General features: G+C 40.1%; 1 protein-coding gene across 1 annotated transcript in view; it reads left to right on the forward strand.

The window, feature by feature from the left end:
- Positions 1–19,032, forward strand: part of CACNA2D3 (calcium channel, voltage-dependent, alpha 2/delta subunit 3) — an 855,054-nt gene that overhangs the window by 349,559 nt on the left and 486,463 nt on the right. The window contains exon 5 of the mRNA XM_015410013.1: positions 3,210–3,372. Within this exon, the coding sequence (XP_015265499.1) occupies positions 3,210–3,372 (163 nt within the window). The remainder of the gene's footprint in view (positions 1–3,209; positions 3,373–19,032) is intronic.

Here is a 19,032-nt window from a genome sequence, read left to right on the forward strand (position 1 = left end):
AATGGTGGTGAAACAGCTATTTTGCAGGTGATGAGGAGGAGGATTTGGGATATGGAAGCCCAGACAATTAATGCCAGGAGCTACAGAACCTGCAATTGCCTCTATAGTGAACCTGATTCAGTTGCTCATATTCTTCTACGTTGTCCCCAATATTCTACTATGCGTAGCCATCTGATTAGCCCCCATTTACCTACCACAAGGAATCCGACTGATAAAGATCTTAAAATTTTATTGTCTGATAAGTACTCGGCACTGACTTTGTCTGTTGCCGAATTCTTAGCCTATTTTTGGAAGCTTATGGTAAGGGCGTACAAGTCTTAATAAGAAGCTTCTAAATGATCTTTTGTTGGGGCAGCTTGGTGTAATTTGCCATGACCTATTAATTTGTTTATTTATTTTTCTAACTGTTTCACTGCCCTTTCTGTTGCTGTGTTATGCCAATAAAGGTTTATGTATGTATGTGTAGATGGAACAAAACTCAAGTAACATGGTCCCTGCGACCAACTCTGGTCAGCATTCTGGCTGCAGCATTTTATATGCACTGAAGCTTCTAATCTAGACAGTCTTCAAGGGCAGCCCCACAAAGAGTGCATTGAAGTAATCTAATCTAGACATTACCAGTGCATGCACCACATGAAACTGGGAATTCATTTCGCGGCTCTTGCCCTCCTCCAGTGGCTGCACCTACTCCTCAGGCAAATTACCCAGCACAGAGGAAGCAACCTACCAAATAGCATAAAAGTATTTTACACATTAACTTCTGAACAGACATTTAAAAGGGCAGAAACAAATGAGAAAGAACCAAAAAGCCTTGGGCAAAAAAGTTTGTAGGGGAGAGCAGAAGAAAATGCAATGGGTTAGGAAGCGACTAAGTCCACTCCAGCCCTCTGAAGCTTCCCTTTCCCCATTCCTTCCATACAATTGGGACAAAAAACTTACTGGCTTGTCTCCCCATATATCTCTGCAATTAAAAGGGCTAGGGGTGTATTTTTTTTCTACTGAAAGTTACAAATTCAGAGGTGAAGAGTGACATATTTGAGGGGTCCCCAAAATGCTCCCATAGTGAGCAGAACAGTTAAATGTGTATGGATAAAACAGAACTGAGCCTGCACAAGAACTCCTTGAAGAATCTGGGATTAAGATACTACTTGATGTACTTTTATCCAAAGTGCTGTACTCAGATATATTAACAGAAGTATAATTCCCAAGCCACACAAAATGATGCTATCACTCTCTGGGGGAGGGGGGATTCCAGGAATGTAATAACAGGAAATCTTGAAGGAACCATGTACTATTAGCTGCGGGAAAAGAAGATTAAAGTTGAGACAGCTTGCTATTTTCAGATGCCACAGAGAAGGTGGAGAAAAAAATTGCTCTCCATTACCACACTGGTTCAGTTCAAGAGGCAATAGATGTAAACAGTACTAAGATGGCTTTAGGGCAGATATTAGGGGGAAGAACTTGCAAATGCAGTTGGAACAAATAGATGAACTTTCTTATGAAAGATGTGGAAGCATCTACTTGGAATGATTTTAGCAATCCATAATCTCTGACTGCTCCTTACTGTAAACATTGTTGTGAATCTCTGCTTTTTGAGCTGGGATCAATTTGTATTCTTGATGCGAGAACCAGTCAATTTCTGTATAGCAAGATAGCACAGATCCCATGAGCAATGCTCCCTCAAAGTTGTGGAGTCTTGTGAGCAAAGTTCTACTTTGTAAGCTACTGGAATTAAAGTTGTGAGCAAGCAATTTGGCTGCTGCATAAATTAGTTTGCTCTGGAGCCATCCTTCATGAGCTAAGACAAAAATGTGTGACCTGGAGGCTAAAAAACTGAGCTAGCTCACACTAACTCAGCTTAGAGGGAACACTGCCCATGAGTGGTTCTATTGGAGTTGATGGTAGTTGAGCAGGTGGAACTGGATCCCTAACTACACCCTGAATATCTGTCTAGATACTCAATAGTATATACTCAATAATAGATTATAGCTACTAAATAATTAAGAGAATCTAAAAGTAACTGATTGACAGTGCTAAATTCCTCTCTGTGACATTCTGTGACCCATATGGAGAAAGGTTAGTCTGAACCAAGCCCTAAATACATGGAGCCTGCAGATATTTCCATCCTTGGCTGCTGTAGAAAGTAATGATCACTGCTAATTTGTCTCACCAAATTCACAACAGTTTGACTTCACATGGGCATGACCTGTACACAAAATCATGAAGAGGAATGTAATAACCATGAACTAGTCTTTTGGACTTAAGTAATACTGCTAATTCTACTATTGTCATGTTTCCTGTTTTTTTTAATAAAAAAAATATGTTTATTCACTTTTAAATATAATACATATTACTGAAGCTAAGAAACCCCAAGTCCTTTGAAATCATAATCTTTATTATTTTCATTGTTTAAAACTCTTATTGATCAATGAGTTAAGAATTTCTAATAGACCTAAAGGGGAAATTAGTGTTTCATAGAGTTTTATGGAACCCTGGGTTAACTGAAATCACACACAAAAGTAATCAATAATTTTACCTAAACTGCTTTTGCTTATCTTTTATTTATTGTCACCAAAAGGTAAAAGCCTAAGTCAGTAAACTCTTGTTGTTCAAATGGCCTATCTAGGCGTTAAACAGGATGCTAATTATTATATTAAATATTATATTAAATATTATATCAAATAATAATTATATTAAATAGGATGCTAATTAAACCAAAAATGTAGTTCATTGGGAAATAATAATTGTAGTGTTTGGCAATAACTCCCTAGATGTCAAAAGTTGCTGTTCTATGTAGAGTTTATTGGCTGAACATTTATATATAGGTAGCTGGATTTATTTGTTGGCCCAAATCCTGATCAGGTTGGATGAAGGCTCCAACAAAAGTCCATATTGCAGCTGAATACCATCAAAAACCTTTACACATGTGAGTTGAGAACTCTTGGAGCCATTACACTACCTGCCTGCCAGGAGCAAGCATTTGTTTTTTATGGAAAAATGAATTGAACATAGATGTTTTAAGTGCTTGATTCTCATGTAGAATGTGTGAAGTAATGGATATTTTTGTATCACATCCATGATGTTAGAGAGAGGTGAAAACTGTGGCAAGAAAAGATTGTATAATGTAAGACCTAATGAATGCTAAACAGATGTGCTTTAATACTTAAGAGGACTTATAAGAAGATGTAATTACTGGATTTGTGTTGCAGTATGAATATTTCAATGCTGTCCTTATTAATGAACGAGATGAAGATGGGAACTACCTAGAACTTGGAAAGGAATTCATCCTAGAACCAAATGAACATTTTAATAACTTACCTGTGAATGTCACTCTGAGTGATGTCCAAGTGCCAACCAACATGTACAACAAAGGTAAGCAGAAGTATTTTCCATTATTGCATTCTACAACATGTTAAGGAATGCATTTATTTATTTATTTGATTTATATACCACCCTCCCCGCGAATGGGCTCGTGGCGGTTTACATCAGTCTTAATATGATGCAATTAAAACAACTTTAAAATAACAATGTAAAACAGAAAAAAAATCATAAAATACCATGTATACAGATTGGATCAGATGTCAGTCAAATTTATTACAATACAATGGTGGGTACCCAATATTTATTTAGATCCAGGCCACTGAAGGGGGATAGCCAGGAAAGGGGAGGGGTGTCCACTGCCTCAACCAAAAGCCTGGTGGGAGAGCTCTGTCTTGCAGGCCCTGTGGAACTGTAAGAGATCCTGCGGGGCCCTGATCTCATATGGAAGCTCATTCCACCAGGTAGGGGCCAGGGCCAAGAAGGTATGGTTGAGGCTAGTCAGATGTCTCTGGGGCCGAGCACTGCTAAAAGATGTTGATTCAGTGCCCTACAGGGCTCATACAGGGAGGGGTGGTCTTGAAGGCATGCTGGCCCCTGGCCATATACTTACCAAACCAACTTTTACATGAGAGAGATTAAACACTTTAAATTTCCATCTCCATTTGGATTTCATACTTTCTGACCTGAGCTTTATCCAAATTTAAGGGGTCCCTAATATGAAGCCCTCATTACTCGATGATTCTGACTTTATTATAGAGCCTGACCACCAATTAATGAATTAGGTTGTGTGTAAAAATATATGCATTGTGCAGCACAAGGCTGGGTGGGCCAGATTTAAGCCTGCTGGCTAAGCTCTGCCCTCCCCAGGCTTCCTGGGCAGCTGACCAATCAGGCGGCCAGGGAGTGGAAATCATTCAGAGCAATGAATCGCAGACTGGGGGGATAGCCAGACGTATGGAGCCTGGCCCAGCAAGCTGCTCCACCCCATGTGGCATAAATGCCCCCCCATAAATTGGGGACCCATTCTTATATTTATGTATTTATGCATTTCTATCCTGCTTTTCTTCTCAATACTCAAATTGGCTTACAAAGAAACAAAAAGTTACAGTTTAAACAAACAAATATACAATCCCAACATTCAGGGCTGACCCTGGATCCACTGGTTTTGGTCACTCAAGGTTCCAAGGTGTAAGCCAGGGGCTAAAGACCAAGGATCAAGAGAACTTTCATGCCTAAAGGCTCATGCCTCTGATAATGCCCAGGCTTAAGATAACTGTAACAAGGGAGGAACAGAGACTCTTTCTTGCTTTCAGTCAGCGGATACATATGTTCCCAAAGGCTCCCTTCCTGCTGTCTAATACTTCTACCTAATGATTCTCTGACAATCTTGATGGTTGATTATCTCATACCAGTGCTTCTCATTTGGGAAGTTGGAACATACCATTTAATGTTTCTGCTAAGTCAGTGAACTGAAAGCTGTGAAATAAAGAGAGGAATGCTATGATGTCCCCATCCCCTTCCATCCCTCAGAGGCAAGATTTTCCCCTCCATTTTTCTTTCCCTTTCTGACTAAGCCACCCTAAGTGTCTGTTTTCTTCTTTCCTGAAGAACTCTGGCTGTTTTACCCTGTCAAAGTATGATATTTTGGTTGTTGGTTCAGTCCAGGAACCTGAGGGAAGGTTTAACTTAAATGGCTCTTGAGGTGTTTTGAAATTCCAAATTTAGTATAGAGGTCAGGTGGAATCAGGGGTAAAATTTCTGAGGTAACTCAATATAGAACTCTGAAGTAAATGAGTATATGCACAGACTTTAGTTCATATGTTTCAGGCTATTATAAACTTTTCCCTGTGACTTAGGATCTTTAAGACAAGAGGCTTTTGTTCCAGTGTCTCCCAAACACTCTGATGTACTTTCATTGAGTATTCCCTGACTCCAGAAGGCTGGGACACTCGAACCAGTACCCAAACCCCTTCTCTAAACACACCAGTACCCTTCTTGAGTTTTAATTCTTCCGATTTCACAAGGCAGTCTCATCAAACCACACCAGATCAGGGATCTCTCCATTCTCCCTGTTTTAACTGTGGGTAGGGAAATTTATTCTCTCTCTAGAAGAGCTATCCCCTTTTCTTGGCCTAAATGGGAGTCTTTGACTAACTACCCACTTTTCTTTGCCAACTTCCCCCCAGTTCTCCATCTGTGTTAAACTGCTTTCAGTCAGGGCTGAATTCAGAATGAATCCTCAGCATCCAATTCAGAAGTGTGTCTCTGCTCAGCTGATGCTAACCACTCAGATTCCTTGGAGTAGTCTGTCTCTCAAAGCTCTCTGGCTCTGTGAAAAATTAACCCTTCATAGTCTGTTACCTGTTTACACAACACTTCTAAGCTTTTAAAAGTGCAATCCATCATGAAAGCATACAACAGGAACAGACAATATAAACAAGGATACAGCTATTGACATATTACATGCTTATTGGTGATATTTGTAATCCTCATTTGGACCTATGAATCCCATGCCATAGGAGTTTTTATGTAGAACAATATGGTCCTTCATTATGTTTGTCTGATTTTAAAATGACATCTTATTCTTATTGTTACAAAAAGTTCTAGAGTGGAGAAGATGCTAAACACTGCCCACATGCCATGTATTATGTGTTTCATTGTGTCCCCTCCCAACTGTGGATGAATTGCCAAGGCTGACAGAGGTGTGAGGGTGGAACTTAAACTGGAATCCCACCTTCTTTATCCCATATGACTGGGGCTGATGATAGATCATCACCAGTTTACAAAATATCGAGTGCCTCTGAAGGCTAAATTCTTTGGTGTGACCATGCTGGTGTGAACCAAGCCCTAAATAGCCGGAAACAATGTTTAACAGGCCAGCAGCATTTGTTTATCATCACAGCTTGAAAAAACATTCAAAGATTACTGCTGTCCTGTCACATCCAGTTTACACACACTTTACTTCATATAACCATGACCTTGTGTACACACTTATGCAGAAGAATTTAGATCTAAAGTCCTATGAATGAGCTGTATTTCAGACACTAGGTTAATCCATGTCCCATTGAAATAAGTATAATTCTAAGTATTTAATCATACAAATTCTAATATTGTCACTTAAGGGTGGGGGTTTTTTTTGGAAGTTTGCACTCTTTTAATTAACAGCAAATTTATATTCTCACATTTGCAAAGGTTGGTAATATTTGGCAATAGTGTTTTAGAGAAGTGTTTTAGGAGGGAGCAGCTGAACACAAGAGAAGCAGGAATTATTAGTGCAATAAAATGGCTTCATTGTTCAGTAGAATACATTACAGACAATACATTACTTCAGTGAGTAAGACAGCATTTACCTACATTGTACTAACATTTTCATGCCAAGATGAGCTAGACTTTAGAATAGCCTTCTGGCCACTGAAGCAGACACTGCCCGTGGAGATATAGCAGAAAACGCCATGATTATGCCTGTCTCCACTCTGGATTACTTAGGTCAGCCAAAATCATTATTCCATGCAGCTGCAGAAAAGCATTTGTATCTTTCAAAATGTAGCCAACTGTTGAAAATTGGGGTTTGCAGTTGTTCTCTTTAAAAAACAGAATCCATTTGGATAACCATGTATTACTTAATTTATTATCAAGACTGCACAACAAAATAAGAAAAATCTTCATATGCAAGATGGGCTACCAGTCATCTCCATGTTTTGGATGCCAAAGACCTATTTCAAGGATTTTCCATCATTATTTATTGAGAGGATCAGCCTTAGTGTGAACAAGGACCTATTCACATTACTTTGTGTAGAATAAGGTCTTTGTTATCATGTATACACTATCTGTGACTATCCCAGATCCATCTGGCATGTTGCTTCTTGGAAAGGGAAAGTGGGGCTATGTGGCCTTTCCATGTAACTGTGTTCCCTACTTTGTAGGTATTCCCTATATATTTAGGAGACTGGCAGAGATCTGTCAGCTATATACTGAAAACTGCTTGATAAAATACACATCTGCTCTAGGTTGTGCACTAGAACCTTGCCATTAATGGGGGATCTGTTCCCAGGTTCACTACAAATGGCAAAATCTGTGAATACTGAGAGGCAGGGTGCTGCTGCCTCCCAGTAGCAAAACTACCACATTTCCTACAAAGTGTAATAATGTAGCTAATACTCCACTATGACTGCTTCACTCATCCGAGCAAAGCCTTCTGAAGGTGCTACCCTTCAAACAGGTAAGATCAATGGCTTCACAAACAGATGCATTCTCCTTCTGTAACAACCTGCTTAAGGAAGTCAGTTCTGCAAACTGTAAAACAGAATGGTTCAGGAGGGCCTTTTATCAAGGGAATATGATTATAAGCTACTCCACTCTGTATTATATGTATTGACTTGTTCTTACCACATTGTTTTCTACTTGTAATTCTACTTTTTTACATTATTTATGCCGTATCACACATTTGCAGTGTTTCTGATTGTTGTAATGTTTGTAATCCTATTCCTTTGCATTGTTTATTGTATGTCCTATGGTATTTAATGACATTGTTCTACACTGTGTAAGCCTCCTTGAGTCTCAACAAGAAAGGTGGGTTATAAATATAGCAAATAAAATAAAATAAACAGCAATTTCATAGTATCTTTTGACGAGAATAGCTTTACAAGATAGCAGTAAGAGATGCAGTCTTAAATCCATATCACTGTGAGAACAGAGACAAAGCCAAAATAAACATCTGTGAAGCAATATATTAACATGTAGCTACTCCATAAAATCAGAAGCAAGAATTAAAAATTGAGAAAAATGCAATTCTCAGTCCTCATCCAGATGACGAGTACAATGTTATTTTAAGCAGTCAGTTATGAGGGCTGCTACACCTCCTTATCCCCCACAGACCCCAAATTAATTTTATGCTTATCCTTCAGAGAATCATATCAAACCCCCCCCCCCCCCGTAAATCCCTTTGTATTGCAGTGAACTTTTAGAGAATGCAGGAAAAGATTTCATCTGTGTTGCCAGAATTATGGATTTTTTGATAGATGGTAAAGTCCATGAATATTTTGACGCACTTCTTTCAGCAAGGAATATGTTTTACTTCAACTCAGCTGACAAATATAAAACAAACAATATGTTTCTAGAAAATTTGAAGCTGTGCTATCAGTTTTTATACTAAAACATGTGGATCATGCAAAGTGTAACATGGGAAATTCAATCATGTGAAGAAAGCAACTGAGAAATCTTGACCAATTTCCAGTAATCATACTGCAGAAAATGATACCTGTTCAGGCTATATAAAGTGACAAGTTATATATCAGGGATACTGAAAACGGACACTTGTTGTGGTGTAGTTCTCTCAGATACATTAATTGCTCTTTTTGTCAGCGTTACAATTGCAAAAAGAATCATGACCTGTTTTTGGCTGTGTTTTACTTTAATTAATCTGGAAACAAAGCCAGCTTTGGGGGGAAAAGTTGAAGACATTATTAATTTTTGTTTCTGTAGCACATTTACAATTGTCACTTCATTTATCTGCACAACAGTCCTGAGAGTACCCCTGAGAATGTCTTCAGTCATTACATTGTGGGGACAATTCTTGATTCAGTATGAACCACCCACACAACCTATGTGGAGAAATCAATTTAGAAATCATCTGTAGCACATTTAATGGAAATTAGTCTCTCTGCATACATCTGCTTAGAAACCTTTCTGGGCAAATGAGGCACTCAAGAGAGGTTCTGAGTGAACTCTGCTCATTCTGGGTCATTTGTTTCTTTCTGTCAGTGCTTATAGAAAGGAGGGGGTAAAGAGAGTTCGTGAGACAGAGAGATTGAGGTGCATGCTGCTTGCACCCTACCTGCTTGCCAACCCCATTGCCTCACTAGATGGATTTGTATATGTGATCTCATGGGGAAAGCGAAGACATGAGTAAGTCAAGTGCTATCCATGCTTCCAGTTTTTTGTCAAAAAAACAACAACAACCACACAAGTTGTCTGTGTTTCCTGTCATAGAACACCCCATGCAGATAAAGCTAATGCATTTCACTGTGGGTGACTTCTCCCTTGAGAAACACAAAGTGAAGACACACTATCCACATTTCCATTTTCCCCTCAACATACCACTCTGGTGCTACTTTTTGCCCCTGTCAACTTCTACTAGGAAAACAGTCATATGTACACGGGACTTTTAATGAGCAATGGCATTACATACTATATGGTTGTTATTTTTTTCTTTCTTTGCTTAACAATCACTGACCCAGCAGTCGAGGACTGAACCAGTCTTACAAATACCACACTCTATTTCTATCCCCACATAAAAGCCACTGCTGCCAAAAATTTTGTTGTTGCTGTTCAGTCGCACAGTCAAGTCCAACACTTCGCGACCACTTGGACCACATCACGCCAGGCCCTCCTGTCTTCTGTCATGCTCCAGCCAAAGATTTAGACACAAGCAAAATAATACCAGGATTAGTATCAGTGATCAGGAAAGGCATGGAAACAATTGGGAGTCTTGGAGACTATTACCGGCTGTATTCACAGGTCTTTCAAAGGGGCAGTCAACACCCAATCAAAAGGAAATATGGGATAAAATTTCTATTGCCCCAGACCCACATGCACATACTCTATCTGAGTAGGTCCAGGTGGGCAGCTCTGTTGGTCTGAGGCAGTAGAACAAAGTTTGAGTCCAGTGGCACCTTTAAGACCAACAAAGTTTTATTCAAGGCTTGAGCATTCATGTGCACACACACTTGAAGTGTTGCATTCACACAAAAGCTTATACCTTGAATAAAACTTTGTTGGTCTTAAAGGTGCCTCTGGACTCAAACTTTGTTCTGTCTGAATAGGGTACTCCAAGGAGTCTACCTACCAGAACAGGGGGAAGCATTTAGCCTAGTTAGTGTAGAGCAGGGGTCATTTCCTGCAGGAGCACACAGGAGCGGAGCTCTGGCAGTAAAGAGCTCAGGGGGTGGGCACATGCAACAAGCCCCGCCCCCTGCTCCCAGCAGCCCTCAGTCAGAGCAAGAAGCAGCCAGGTAAGTTGCAGAGGCCCCCCACCCAGGGCCTCCGTCCAAAACAGTCCAGTGGCACCTTTAAGACCAAGTTTTATTCAGGTACAAGCTCTCCCTCCCCTGCGAGGACAGATCTGCATGTCCCCCCCCCCCATAGCTAGCAATCCAAAACAGTCCAGTGCAGCCTGAGTGGTGGGTGTTGCCTTCTGACACACTTCTGGTGATGTCAGGGGGTGTGGCATATGCAACTAAGTTATGCTAATGAGCTCCTGCACCTCTTTTTCTACGAAATGACCCCTGGTAGAGAATACTCTACAAGACCTTCTAAGAGCTGACTGATGGTGTAGTGCCTTCAGTGCTCTGTCTAAGGATAGTCTAGCAGCCAGTGAGCCAATAGACAGGAGGAATAAAGGGGACAGACCTAAAAAAAGAAAGTTTGAATTCAAGATTGGACCACCAATGTATAACAAAATTCTGACTATAAAAAAGACAGGAAATTACTAATATCTTCAGAAAACAAAACCTTTAAATAAAAGTGAAAAGCCAGCTTCCGAGCTTGGCTTTCCTCAAGAAGCACTAAATTTGATGAGATTGAGGGTGACAAACATTGACCGACTCAGCACTTCAATTCGTGCTAGGCGAGTATGCTCCAACTCTGCCTTAGGGTTTGTGCCACCTAAGAAAATTCCCTCATATATGAGCTTCCTTACATCCCCTAAATTTACGCTTCACGCTTGCTAGGCTGAATGTTTTTCCAACTGCAGAGCTATGTGGCCATTTTGCTAAAAAAACAGTATTCAAATAGATTGTGCGATTGTGGATCAGGTGCAATAGAGACCATAGATCATATTCTGTTATTTTGCCACCAGTGGATTGGCCCCAGATCCTGTTGGATTACTCCTATTTTACATAGACATCACCTTCCTATGGAACCTTGGGTGATAACCATACTCCTAGCAGATGAGGACCCTGAAATGACTTGCTCGGTGGCAAAATATCTATCGATAGTGCTATTTTTAAAGCGGCTTTGAAATGCTGTAGGTAGTTTTATGTATACAAATTTTTAAAATTCTAAAAATAATTTCCATAATATTATGGGATTTTATAGAGTTTATGGAAGTCTATAAAATGTTGTCTATTAATACTGTTTATGAGTATGTTTATTAGTTTTTATTGTAAAAATGTTTGGTCTAAATTATCTTGTAATTATATGTAATGTGTTTTATAGTAGCTGTTTGTACATTTGGCTTAAGACCTCTGGTCAATGAAGCTAATAAATGAAAGGAAAGAAAGCTTGGCTTTCCGCTGATACCAAACCCAGTTCCATCAAGAGAACCACACAGAGAACCAACACAATAAAGAACTTGGTTGATTTTCCAAAGAAAATCTAAAGGCCAATCAACAGAAGTATCCACTCCAGTAATCCTAACAGCCACACCTGATAAAAACTGGGACAGCCCTGGAGCCAGTTTGGTGTAGTGGTTAAGTGTGTGGAATCTAATTTGGGAGAACCGGGTTTGATTCCCTACTCATCCACATGTAGCTGCTGGATAACCCTGGGCAAGCCATAGTTCTGTCAGAGTTGTCCTTGAAAGGCCAGTTCTTGAAAGAGCTCTCTCAGCCCCACCTACCTCACAGGATGTCTGTTGTGAGGGGGGAGGGGGGAAAGGAGTTTGTATGCCACTCTGAGTGAAGGGTGGGGTATAAATACAATCTCTTCTGCCTCCTCCTTCTTTAAAGACTTGAATTGATGCAGGGACATACTGACCTCCAACAGAGAAAAGGAAATGACAAACAGCCATTGATGAGCTAGCCCCTGATAGCAGAGCACACTCTTTATGAACTTTCCATGAGAAAGAAGCATGAGAAATAATACCTAGGTAGTAATACTGGGACACTTGCTCAACTGGCAGATGATTCAGCTTCCAGAAGAGTTGCTGGGGCTGAGAAGATCTTGAAAAGACCATGTCTTTAGGTTTTTCACAATTTATCACCAAGACCTCTCTGGTGCAAAGGTTCTGAAATGCCTCTAGCAATTTACGCAGCCCCACTGGTGGTCTAGATAGGAGGACAGTATCCTCTGCAAAGAGTAACAATGGGATCTGACTGATAGCTAGAGCAGGAGCATGGGAGTTCACCACTGCTAATTGTTAGACCTCAACCCCCTCCTCACTTGGAAAGATGAGCTTGATACCTATAAACAGGTGGCACAAGCAACCTTCCCTCTCTTAGCATCTCACAGGGTCACTCATTCAAGACTCTTCCCTGGTCTGCAAATAAGAGATCAAAATGGATCTTACAGTCACATGGAATGTGTGCCATCAAATATTGAGCACAGGCATTTCGGAAAAACTGATCCTAATGGTGCAAAGGTCTGGTTTTGGGCAGTTCTCTTCCCTCTTTAAATCTATCAGTGTCAAAGATTGATTTCTCAAAAAGGACAGTAAATCTAACCAACTCTCTACCTTGCCTAACCTTTCCCTATCTGGCCATCCTAAATAAAAACCTAGTAAAAACCATTTTAATCCCATAATCCTTTGTGTGATAGTTGTCTTGTTGTAGCAGTTAGAGGTCACCAAACACAATAGATACTTCACATAAATGTTACATTGCACTTGCAACTCCTGGGAACATTATGATGCTTCCTGGCTCAAACAACATTGTTTCATTTACACCATCACAGCATTGTTCTAGGAGCAATCATGTGATGCCCCAAGGGGTATAACCAGACATGCTTCGTCAGTAATGTGTGTGTATATTTGGGCCCCTAACTTACACAACTAACACAAAGGTTGGGTACTCTGCTTGGCGTCAGATGCTGGTTCGTTTTGCTCATCATCCTTCTCGGATCTTTGTTCCTTGGAAAGGTAAATATATTCCCATAGAATAAGTTCCCTTCTTTGTCTCTGTAAGCTACCACCTTTATTTCTAAACTTGTATGTGTGTTCATATAGTCATTTTCAATTAATAAGTTTTGATTTATTCTTTAATTCTCTTTAATAAAAACCATTTCATTAATCACAGTCTGGTTCATTTTGAGAGTGCTACTGAGGGAAAAATCCCCATAAACATAGGTGGAGATCCTGACTGATTACCCCCTCTCGCATTGTTTGGGTTTCCTGGCTAATTCCCCAACAAACTCAGGAAACCCTGACAATCACTTTGGGTAACATAAGGCCCCTGCAAGATCAGTAATATAGAGATTAAATAGGAGGGGAGCCAACAGGCAACCTTGCTTCACTCCCCTGGACAAAGGGACGTCCTTTGTCAGTTGCTCCTCAAGATCGCAATGAACATGAGCAGTGGGATTTTTATATAATTGCTTAAATTAGTACAAAAGTCTGTGGTCAAAGGAGGACAGGACTCATAAATTTTGGTCCACAAAATCTCTCTAGATATGGAATTAAATGCTTCATTTAAATCCAGAAAGACTACCCAAAGCATGTCTTTTGGACAGGCTATATACTTCTCTGCCAGGTGGAGAAAAACCACACAATGATCCAATGTTGAATACCCTATTCGGAACCCAGCCTACTCTCTCCACCAAACACTCAGTCTCTATCCATGAGACCAGTTTCAGGTATAAATAAAAAGTGTAAAGTTTTCCATTGGAGTACTAAAATACTTGTTATAATTCTGCATGGATAAAAAAGTTCTAATATCAACATACTGTATGGATAAAAAAGTTCTAATATCAACATTTTCTCCCTCCCCCCTAACATATAGATGCACAAAGGGGAAAAAACGTGGTATTTACATTATTGGTTGTTGAAAATAAGATTTACAAAATAGATAAAAGGAAATAAAATAACTAATCCTTCTGTTGGTGTTATAGCGTAGAAACTTGCAAATTAACTTGTGGAATTTTGCTCTGCATTCTTTGGTCTTCTTTTCTAGGTATCTTTTGCTGTTTCTCTTTCTGATTAAAATTCACAAAAGATAACAGGGTGTAGATGTAACTGTAGTCTTAACTGTTGCATTAATACCTTTAATAAGAACATCAAAGGGGTTTTATTTCCTTTTGAAGCACTTGTAGTTCTATTAACAGCTGTAGATATTATTCCTGGAAGAGGGAAGAAAATACGTGCAGAAGAGGAGTGCAAACAAATGTGTTGGCCTTGCCTGTGTCCTGTCAGAATGAGGTCATAGAGCCCATGTGGGTACAAAAAGTACATCTGTAGGTTCCATCTGTGCGAATGGGAACACTGCTTTTTAAAACATTCCCAGTTATAGGGATGGAGCCTGCATTTTCCTCATGCTTGTTCCAATTCTGCTTTTATCTGTAGTGTTGTCACCTGGGACATGCCTTCTGAAGAGGGTATAAGGATCACTGTTAACAGCAACAGAAAATGTTACCTTTGAAAAATGCAAAAATGAGATGTAATAGTACAAGGATACTCACGTTCATCTCCAGTATATCTATAGCACAAATCCACCAGCTCCACAAATAATGCAATTTCAGGTGCTTTCAAGATCAGCCAACACATGCATCTGTTAAAGTTTCATATAGTAGAACAGAGATAAACCCAAGTGGAATTCTCTTATGTCTCAGGTATTCAGAGGTGTCTGGGTCACTTTACCATGCTGGCAAAGACAGCACTTTCGGTGTTTCTTCTTACCTCTTTCTTTTATGGGTACAAGACCAACCTGAGTGACTGCCATTCTCAGAAATTCTCTGGAATAATAAGCAAACAAGAGGAGGCTGAGCAGATTTGATGTGGTTACTTCCATCATCTCATCCTTTTCTTTGTTCCCTGGCAAATAAGGATTAAAAACATACCATAAATTCAAGCAATAATATTTAGCCCTGAAAAGTGTTAACACAGTTTAGATTCAAGATACATTGACAAAGGGGACTTGGTCAGTATCCTATGGCTGTCTATCCAGTATAATTGGATTACTGAAGTACAGTGTTAGTGTAGGAACGTAATATTTTGACCTGATGGTGATTTAGAATTCAAGATAAGGTGCTGGGAGTTTGAACGTTTTTTGGCAAGATAGTTGCAGAATTTGCATACAGACCAAGAGTATTTGTCACACTTTCCCTTCCTGATCACAGCTTTGAGCTCTATAAATTAGCAGGAGACTTGAGCTCTTTAAATTAACAAGATCATACGGGCGGATTAAACATAGTGAGAAAGACAGGTTTGGGATTTCATTGTGTATGATTATTTTGATATGTTATATATGATCTTAATTAATTGGCTTTTTAAAAAATCTGCTCTATGAAACCAGATTTTCCCCCAATCCACATCTCCAAGGGACATAGGGCATGCATATCTAGTTTGACTCAGCTGTTTGCTTTTTCCAGCTGAAGAGTTGGTAGGCTCCAAACTTTAATTTTTGCAATGGAACTTAAAATGCCCCTTGATCATTGCGGCCCAGTGAGAGTGGGAAAAGGCCATATGTGGGGGAGGGAAATTCCACCACTTGACTTTTACTTGCTCCCCTCAAGCATGAGTTGATTTTCTAAACGTTGATAAATGCAGACTGTAATCAAAGCCCTGATTGGAAAATAAATTCTTCTGCGTGTATAGAGCTTTTTCAAAAATATATTGAAATGTGACGAACCACAGCCACTTTTGATGAAGTACGGGTTTTTTTCAATTTGCTGCTTAAAAAGTCATACTTCCCTAGCAGCTCTTCCCAAGTGACTGTCAAGTTATGATTGCCTATTTTTAGAACATTATAACCAGAATTTTCCCATCCTCTCTGGATGATGTACAGTGATTATAATCTGCAACTGGCCGATACGTAAAAATCTCTTTCTACAAGGTGGTGAAAATGTGTAGTATCGTCTTGCCTGTCCCTAGGGTATTTATTGTGTTTGCTTTCAGGCCTGATACTCCTTCATGTCCCATGGCACTTCAGATAGGTGTGTTGGACACCAAATTTTGGATAGCTGATACAGCTACATACCATCTTGTATTTCTCCATCTGCAAAAGGATATATTGCTATTCTGAGCCCTATTTGAAGACCATTGCTCCATGTACAGGAGTTTTCTATTACCAGTTCTCCTTCCCACATCAGCAGTTCACTGACATTAATAAAGCTGGTGTATTCCCATTGGTGCATGTAAGTTAGGGTTTGGATTGGTACTGTTGTTTGTAAAGGGAGGCAGCCAGATCCTTGGGATCAAGCACCATGTTGGGGTCAGAGCTATCTTCTGATCAGCTATTTTTCTCTGTCTAAAGTATGGAAGGCCAAATTTGTCCTGAGCAATGTGCAGTGTGGAATCTCCTCAAAAGCCATGACAAACTCACTGGTATTTATTATAACTTAAAATTGTACTTCTCCACCCGGAAACTCACAGCTATGTATGCTGTTCTCTCCCATTTTAGTTTCACTAGCCCAAAGTCACTCAAGAGTTGAATGAGAATTTCTCTCCAGGTGTCCTGATCCTCATTTGACTCACTAACCACTTACACCATGTAATGCCCATTCCTTACAGCCTGTTTTCTAAACTTATATATGCACACATTAAATCCATTCAAGAGTAATGGAAGGGGTAAAAGAATGGTTGTGTATAGGGTTGTCAACCTACAGGTGGTGGCTGCAGTTCTCCTGCTATTACAACTGATCTCCAGGTGACAGAGATCAACTAGAGAAAATGACTGCTTTGGAAAGTGGACTCCATGGCATTATACCACACTGAAGTCCCTCCCTTCCTGAACCACCGCCTTTCTCAGGCTCCACCCTGAAATCTCCAGGTGTTTCCCAGCCTTTAGCTGGCAACCCTAGTTGTGTATATTTGCTTCATCTGCTTTATACCAGTTCATTTTGTTTAGTGTAAGAAGTGTTAGCAGTGCTTGAATTACAGGGCAACAAGGCCCCACTAATCCTTGTAAAGGGCTACCTTAGTCATGGTTTTCAAAGACTCCTGGGGGATATGATTTGGTTCCCTTTTTATGGTTATGATTTGGTTTTTATGGTTTGAAGTTGATTTTACCATAGTGTTTTGCCCCAAAACCAGAGTGTCACCCCTGACATGCCTATGTCACCCGGAAGTGATGTAAGAAAACATGTCGGGCTGATACTTCCAGCTCCTGGAGCATCCCCCCACCGGTGAATCAAAGGGACCTGACAACCCTATCCAAATCCAATCAGGGCACACATTCGCTGGAACCCTCTAGAAAATTACGACAACCCCCTCCCATCTAGTGCACCACAAGTTCCCAGGAAGAACTAATTACCACATTCTTGACTCCAGCCTTGAAAGAGATATGGATGGTGTAGTCCCTATCTATACCTTGTGGCTAATAGCCACTGATGGACCTCGGCTCCATATGTTTATCCAGTTCCCTCCTGAAGCACAATTACAGACACCTGCAAGCTGGAGTAGGCACACTAGTATTCACATTAAGTCTTGGAGGAAACAGGGTGATTTGCCTCACAATCCCAATAGCTGTGCCCGCAATAGAAGCTAAATGCACTCTTGTACTCTAGAAAGGGAATGAGCAGATGAAAGGGGGTGGTGGTAGGCCTACTCAGGTGAACATCTGAAGCCACACAAGAGGACTGGACTGTGCCTATTTGAGGTATATTAGCTGCCTGTCCCACCCAAATGAAGAAAAGGCTAAGGAAAGTAGATTCATTTCTCTTTGGAACTTAGGTGCAAAAGCACTCACCAAAATGAATACATACTTGTTATCTGGTTAACTAACTTATTCATGTATCTTTTCACATGAATATGAGATAAACAGGTCATTATGGTCCAATGTCTTGTAGATGTGAAAATGTGATACATAGTCAAATGTCCTGCCTCTTGCTGTACACTACCAGTATCCTTTGTGCTATTTGGAGTATATGAAGACCAGGTAACAACCAACCAGGGCCCAGGGAACTTAGATGAGAGGAGAGAGTGGCCAGTAAAAATCCATTAAACTGCAGTTGCCAGTCAGACAGAGATTAACTGTTAGAGGTTCTGGAAATTTGAGATCTCTGGCTTCTGGGGAGGCAGGCTAATGAAGTGTGATTGTTGGGAGAGAACCACACTTAAAATGTAGTCTTTTACTGTTTGTCAGAAAACTAAAGGGCCAGGCTAGGTGCCTGTTAAAAGGTCACTAGGAGTCCTAACCTGGGGGATGTGCATTACCTGCAGAGTGAACCCAGGAGCACTATTGAAGTGTTACAATAAAGGTCTTGCCTGATAGTTGCTCTGTGCCTCTAAACTCATTTATTTCAACTGTATCATTTTCTTACTGACTGTGCCCAACATAAACTATGTGATACAACTTTGAATAGTTTCAAGCCTCCTTGCAAAATCATCTTTTAACCCCTTCCAAGGGAGAAAATAAACTTCATTTGTAAATTGTGCCAACCTCTTGACTTATGTCTGGTTATACAGCAGACAGTGTATTTTCCAGAAACATAACCAAGACAGTATAGGAGTGGATAAGAATTCTAACTCCAGTATACAATCATAGCCTGTAGAATCATTAACATACTTTAAAAGGTTTCCTCACATATAGCCGCACACCTCGATTTAGTCAGTCAGCAGAAATATATTCTATGTCATGCTATGCTATTCACACATAAACCTAAATCACCATCTTTCACAGGGAGGTTCAGTGGTCCCTTACCCATAAGCCTTTCTCCCATTCACTGTAATAGGTAGATTTCTTCACATAGAACAAAACGTACACACGGAACTGCTGTCTGCATCAAAGTGAGTAAGTGCACTGGTTTTAGTATGAGTTAGGGAGGAGAAACATTTCTTCCTTT

Source organism: Gekko japonicus, unplaced genomic scaffold, assembly GCF_001447785.1.
Source record: "Gekko japonicus isolate JY-2015 unplaced genomic scaffold, Gekko_japonicus_V1.1 scaffold160, whole genome shotgun sequence".
NCBI classification, from domain to species: domain Eukaryota; kingdom Metazoa; phylum Chordata; class Lepidosauria; order Squamata; family Gekkonidae; genus Gekko; species Gekko japonicus.